General features: G+C 42.1%; 1 protein-coding gene across 1 annotated transcript in view; it reads right to left on the reverse strand.

The window, feature by feature from the left end:
* The window catches only part of CDC23 (cell division cycle 23), a 60,550-nt gene extending 55,782 nt beyond the window's left edge, over nucleotides 1-4,768 (reverse strand). Inside the window, exons 1-2 of the mRNA XM_006899506.1 lie at nucleotides 4,586-4,768; nucleotides 4,419-4,491 (exon numbers count right to left, since the gene is read on the reverse strand). Of these exons, the coding sequence (XP_006899568.1) occupies nucleotides 4,419-4,491; nucleotides 4,586-4,746 (234 nt within the window). The 5' untranslated portion in view covers nucleotides 4,747-4,768. The remainder of the gene's footprint in view (nucleotides 1-4,418; nucleotides 4,492-4,585) is intronic.
* Between the last annotated feature and the right edge of the window lie 2,527 nt (nucleotides 4,769-7,295).

Genomic DNA, 7,295 nt, shown 5'->3' on the forward strand with positions numbered 1-7,295 from the left:
TCTTGACCCCACATTTCTCCTCATAGAGCCCAGCCTCCCAGACAATCTGTTCTGCATATAGGTTGAAAAGGTATGGAGATAGGATGCATCCCTGGCGTATGCCCTTCCCAATTTTGAACCATGCAGTGTTCCCTTGCTCTGTTCTGATGACTGCCTATGGAATTAGTAGTCAAGAAATCAAACAATATATTGCACTGGACAATTTTGCTGCCAAAGATTTCTCTCAAGTATCAAAAAGGGCTAAGGTATACCTGACCAAAGTGATGATCATTTCAGCTTCTTCACACGCAAGCAAGAGACAGACAGTGAATAAGGATGGGCAAAGAATTGACACCTTTAAGTTATGGTGTTGGTGAAGAGTACAGCATGGACTGGAAGAAGAACACATCTGGTTTGGAAGAACAGACAAAATATTCTCTCTTTTTGGGGAGATGTGGGGTGGAGATAGAAACCTTTAATCAAGGTTATAATGTCATGATTCCAAATCTGAAACTAATGGTCCGAAATGGCAGATTCTTAAGAGAGAATAATTAAAGAAGTTGATGCCTCATTGTCTTTAACAATATTTAGACAGGATACTCTTAAAAGGAGCATGGTGAGACTTCATCTTGTGTACTCTGGACATGTCAGGGGGAACCAGTCTTTGGAGAAGGACATCACATTTGGTAAAGTAGGGCATCTGCAATAAGAGATGAAGAACTTTTACAACATGGGTTAACACAGCAGTTGCAAAAATGGACTCATATAGAACAATCGTGAGAAGGGAAAAAAATCGGGCAGAGTTTCAGTCTGTTATGCACAGGGTAACTTGAGGCCAAAATCAATATGGCACTAAATAAGAGTAACACAGATAATATGCAAAATATGTTCATAAACTTTTATAATATAGGAAGCTTTGCTCTTTATACTATATAACCTTTAAATTTATTATTTCATCCTCATTTAAAGGAAGTACCTAAAATATTCTAGTGAAAACTAAATGGGATTTAGACTCATTTTGCCACAGTAGTACCAATCACACTCAACATTCAGAATAGATATGCATGGGATCCAAGACAGAATAAAGCAGGTTTAAAGATTTCTTTTTACACTTCACCAAAGAAGACATTCAGATGGCAAACACATGAAAAAAATGTTCAAAATCCCTAGCTCTAAGAGAGATGTAAATCAAACTGGGTGCTCCCTGGAGGCAAGGATGGTGAAATTTTATAACATATTTGGGGCATGTTGTTTGGAGAGGGCAGTCCTTGCAGAAGGACATCATCCTTAGAAAGGTGGAAGATCAGTGTAAGAGAGGGACTCTACAAGACTTTAACAATAGGCTCAAGTATGTCAGAGGTGGTGACAATGGCACAGAACAGGGCAGGGCTCAGACCTGTCATTCATAGGATCTCTATGAGTTGTACTCAACTCGACAGCATGTAACCGTAACAACAACATAACAACACTGAAACACTTTGGAAGTGGAGTGTAGTGATCTGCTTCCAAAAGGTCACAGCTTTGAAAATTCTACGGAGTAGCTCAAAGATTGTCATAAATCAAGTTGATTCATAAAATTTACATTAACAATAATATGTGCTCTACCCTTACTGTCGTATTTAACACCCATGAAAATCCATCAATGAGTAATATGAACTATAGCCCCTCATTAAACCTACCAGCAAAGAATATAACTGGAAAATGAACACAAACGTACTTGAAAATCATCAGATGCTACGATCCTTAATAAGAGGGAGTGACACAATGGCTGCAACATTGGGTTTAATCATAGTGGTGTTTATGAAGATGGGTCAGGACTGAGCATTATGTTACTATGAACTGGACTGACTGAAGAGCAGTCCAATTATATCCTTATAACAACAACATACAATCCATTTATGACAGTTCTGTTCCAACCACTGCTTCATCATGCATGGTTGTGACAAACATCAAATACCTCATGGGGTGTTGGGTTTTGGGGGGTTTTAACTTTTTTTATTTTATTTCATTATTTGTGTGTGTGTGTGTACCATCAAATCAGATCTGACTGGTACAGGAGAAGACTGTCCCTCCTTCTCCAGCAGAACGTCTGGTGGATTTGAACTGCGTATCTCTGAAACTGAATGGGAATCCCAGAACATTTAATCATGCTAATGTGAAACCTATACTTGGACCAAGAGGCAGTCGTCAGAACAGAGCAGGGTAACACTGCATGGTTCAAAATTGGGGAGGGTGTACGCCAGGGATGTGTCCTATCTTCATACCTTTTCAACCTGTATGCAGAGCAGATTATCCGAGAGGCTGGGCTCTATGAGGAGAAGTGTGGCATCAGGATTGGTGGAAGATCTATTAACAATCTGCGTTATGCAGATGACACAACCATGCTTGCTGAAACTGAGGAGGACCTCATGCACTTGCTGCCAAGGGTCAAGGACTGCAGCCTTCAGTATGGACTGAGGCTCAATGTCAAGAAGACAAAGAGTCTCACCACTGGACCAATCGGTAGCATCAGGATGGATGGCGAAGAGATTGAGAGTGTTCACAGCTTCAGTTTGCTTGGCTCCACAGTCAACACTCTTGGCACCAGCAGCCAGGAAATCAAAAAACGTATTGCCATGGGAAAGTCTGCTGTTAGGGACCTCTCTAAAGTACTCAAGAGCAACGGTGTCTCTCTGGAGACTAAGGTGCACCTGATACAGGCCATGGTCTTTGCAATCACTAGTTACGCATCAGAGAGCTGGACAATGACTAGGGAGGACAGAAGGAGAATTGATGCCTTTGAGCTGTGGTGCTGGAGAAGAGTATTGAATGTACCATGGACTGCCAAGAAAACAAACAGATTCATCCTGGAGAGGGTTAAAGCAGGCTACTCCTTGAAGGCAAGGATTCTGGGGCTTTGTCTGACATACTTTGGACATGCTGTAAGGTGGGACAGGTCCTTGGAGAGGGACATCATGCTTGGGAGGGTGGAGGGACGGCGCAAGAGGGAAAGACCCTCTAGGAGATGGATTGATCCAGTGACTGGAGTAATCGGGATGGGTGTGTCAGAGGGAGTGCTATTGGCACAGGATAGAGCAGGGTTTAGGGCTGTTGTACATAGGGTCACTATGAGTCGCAAATGACTCGACGGCACATAACAACAACAACAATCTGTGGGATTGCGGTGCAGCTTCTTGCCACTAGACCACCAGAGCTCCCTTTGGTTGTTTGTTTTTTACCACTTTCATTATTACTTTCTTTTATTACCAGTGAGCACAGGTTGCATATTATGCAGGGAGTTGCGCTACTAACCCAAAGGTCTGAGTACACCAGCAGCTCTGCCACAGAAACATGGACAATCTCCTCCTTTGTTACTTACGGCCTTAGAAACCTGCTGGAGGGTCAGCTAAGAGTCAGTTCTGACTAGAAAACAATGAGTGGGTTTTTTTTTTACTGTCTTTAATTATCACTATCTTTATAAACCAAATCATTATTCACCTTTGGAGGACAGAAACAGTACATCTATGAATTATAACAACCAACCAATGGGCTGTCATCCAATCCATTTTAACTCAAAACAACAATCCATTAATGGTTTCTGAAGCGGTAAATTTTCATGAGTAGAGACGGCCCATCTTTCAGCTGTAGCATAGTAGCTGGTGGATTTGAACTAACAACTTTTCCAATTAGCAGTGCAACACTATAATGCACTATACTACCCCAATTCCTAATACTACCCCAATTCCTAAGAATGAAAAGATTAATTATGCAAATCATGCTATAATATTGTATTACTAAGATGTTCCAATAAATAACAGCAGCAAGTGAGTTCATGGTAACTCTAATATACAGTAAGTCAGGGGCTGGACACAAGAAATAACGAGGGTTGTTACATTCTTTTTCTTATTGCTGTTGTGTATCATAAACTCAGAAACTACCTATAGCTGACCATCCGGCAGGTTACCAGGTACTAAAATCTATGTAACAGATACACGTTCTTTACCTCATTTAATTATCTCAACAATCTCATAATGTAAACACTTTACATTACATTACAAATTACATTAATTTCTCAGATGAAGAAACTTCAGCTTCAGACGTTAACTATGTCACAAAGTTCACAAGTGTGTAGATTCTAACCTAGAGCCATCAGAATCTAGGGACCACACTCTTGACTCTAGATTCAAACAACCGGGCAGAAACAGTTTCATAGGACTGTAAAAAGTCTTTTATTCTTCTCATCGTTGTAACCATGGCCTAGATTTGGGCAATAACGATTGACTAGCCCATAAAAGATCAACAAAACCATACTCATAAAAGTTCTTAAAACAAGCAGCTCTTCCAATGGCTGCCAAATGTTCCCATGAGTCATACGGTCCCCTCTAATGATCGGTCACTCAGTGCTTCTAGGGGCACACCCTTTGACTGATGGGGAGCTCTCACTCTAAAGATGCCCTTACCTCTGTAATGGGAGGCGGCGGCTGCAGCTCGGCCAGAGGCAACGGGGGGAGAGAGAAGGCCAACTCCGCAGACCTGGAACATCCACACAAGCCAGATCAGCCCAAGACCCCAAGCCAAAGTCCGGCCCCTGCCAACCCCGACATCTCACCATTTGCTGTCATCTCACCATTTGCTACTATGCAAGAGGCCCCGCTCCCGAGTGAGGCCCGCAATAAGTAACAGCTGCTTTTTAATTTCCCGCAAATCTGAGAAATCGCCGCTTGCTGTCAGGACTGGCGCCACCGGAGGGGTAACAGGCACCAGGACTACAGGAGAGATGGCAGCCATCTTCCAGCCTCGATCCACTCCAGCCAATTACGAGCGACAATACTTGCTGTCTATCTGGAACCAAAAGGTCTGTCTGTTATTGGTGAACACTCACTCCGGAAAACCAATCAGAGTTCTGACTAATTCAAACGTCACGAGGGAGCTACAGGAAAAGAAAAATTTACCTGTTTGATTGGCCAAAAGCTTTTGAGGCGGGAATATTAGAACAAGAAAGGAAGGGGCGGGAGTGAAAGGCACGCCCATTGATGAAGGAGCATAAGGTCACGACACTCTAAACTGTGAGCTGGGAAAGCCGCGTATTTGCAGCGGGAGAAAGTGAAAGATAGTGCCCTGCATGCAGCACAGAGGTTATGTCACTGGACCAAAAATAGAAAAGTGTAGTTTGTGATCAAATTCTATGTCAGGAATCACAAAAGATGTTCTAAGAAGAATGCTTTGTCAGTCCTACGCCATCCTCAGATTCATTGATGTATTTGAACCTATTATTACAGCAATTGTGTCACTCCATCTCAAAGGTCTTTCTCACCAAGCATATCTTTATCCAGAGACTGGTCCTTTTTGATAGCATTCCCAAAATGCAAAGAAATGAAGTTGTAACATATTCCCTTCTAAGGAGCATTCTAGCTGTCCTAACAGACTTAGTCATTCTGGTAGTCCGTGGTGGTGGTGGTAGATATCACCCTTTATGTATAGCGACCCTATGAACAACAGACCTGTTCATATTCCATCCTGCGCTATCACACTTTCTGACACATGAGAGCCCATTGTGGCAGTTATTGTATCAATTCACCTGGTTAAGGGTCTTCCTCCACCTACCCTCTGCCTTCCTAATCATCACATTTCTCTCCAAGGAACAACCCTTCCTAACAACATGTCCAAAGTATGTGAGGCAAAACTTTGTCATCTTTGCCTCCAAAGAACATTCTGGCTGCACTTTCTCCAAAGCATGTTTGTTGTCCATATATATCCATATATTCAGTAAGGACAGGGCAACCTTCTATGCAATTTACTGTCTCAGAAAATCCACTGGAGGGTCAGCTATTGAGTCAGTTACAGAAGCAATGAATTTATTTTATATTTGTATATCTATATATTTGTTACGTGCTGTTTAATTGAGTATGACTCATAGCAACACGATAAACAGCAAGTCTGAACCCTGTCCTATCCTGCTCCGCCTCATCAACTCTGGAACACTTAAGCCTATTGCTACAGTCACTGTGTCAATCCATCTCACTGAAGGCCTTCCACTCTTCTCTTGAGTGTCCATCTTTCCAAATATGATGTCCCTCTCCAAAAAACTTGTCACAATCCACACAGTCAAATGCCTTGCATAGTCTTTACTTTCAGCCAGGATCCATTTGACATCAGCAATGATATCCCTGGTGCCATGGCCTCTTCTAAAACCCACTTGAACTTCTAGCAATTCCCTATCTATGTACTACTGTTCCCACCATTTTTAATGATCTTCAGTAGTATTTTGCTAGCATGTGATATCAGTTATATTGTTTGATAATTTCCACATTCAGTTGGATCATTTTGGGAATAGGAGCAAATATAGATAGACTTCTTCCAATCCATTGGCCCGACAGTTGTCCTCTAAATTTCCTAGCATAGACTGGTCAGTGCATCCAAGGCTGCATCTGTTAATTGAAACAAGTCAGTTGGTATCCCATCGGTTCCTGGAGCCTTATTTTTTGCCAATGCCTTCAGTGCAGGTTTCACTTCCTCTCTCATTACCATTGGCTCATGTTAATATGGTACTTCCTGAAATTTTTCAATGTAATCAATTCTTTCTGGTACAGTGAAGCTGTGTAATCCCTCCATCTTCTTTTGGTGTTTTCTGGGTCCTTCAATACATTGCCCGTGTTACTATTGAGGAGTAGTGATGTCAGTTTGAAGACCAAGGTGCATCTGATTCAGGCCATGGTCTTTCCAATTACTAAATATGCATCTGTGACCTGGACAATGAATAAGGATAACAGAAAAAGAATTGATGCCTTTGAGCTGTGGTGTTGGAGAAGAGGACTGAACATGCCATGGACAGCCAAGGAAATTAATAGATATATCTTGGAGAGGGTGCAGCCAGAGTGCTCTTTGGAAGCAAGAATGATAGAGCTTTCCCTCACACATTTTGGGCATGTTGCTAGGAGGTGATATTTCTTGCAGAGGGACATGATATTGAGAGGGGTGTGGGGGTGGCCAAAGAGAAGAAGGTCCTCAACCAGGTGGATTGACAAGATGACTGCTGCAATGGTTCTTGTATGTCAAGAAGTGTGAGGATGGTGCAGGACAGGGCTGGTTTCAAGTCTTTTGTTTATAGGATCTCTATGAGTTGTACTTGACTTGATGACACCTAACACAAATTAACTCCAAAGAACAGCTTCTCCTAGGAACATGCCTAAAGTATGTGAAACAAAGTTTTGCTCTCCTTGTCTCCAAGGAGCACCCTTTCTCGAAAACATCTATTTGTTCTTTTGGCAGTCCATGGTAAATGAAATACTCCTCTTGAAAAAAAATCTCAAAGGGATCAATAATTGTTCTGTCATCCT

The sequence above is a fragment of the Elephantulus edwardii genome, unplaced genomic scaffold, assembly GCF_000299155.1.
Source record: "Elephantulus edwardii isolate Elephantulus edwardi_28Jun2011 unplaced genomic scaffold, EleEdw1.0 scaffold00259, whole genome shotgun sequence".
Taxonomy (NCBI): domain Eukaryota; kingdom Metazoa; phylum Chordata; class Mammalia; order Macroscelidea; family Macroscelididae; genus Elephantulus; species Elephantulus edwardii.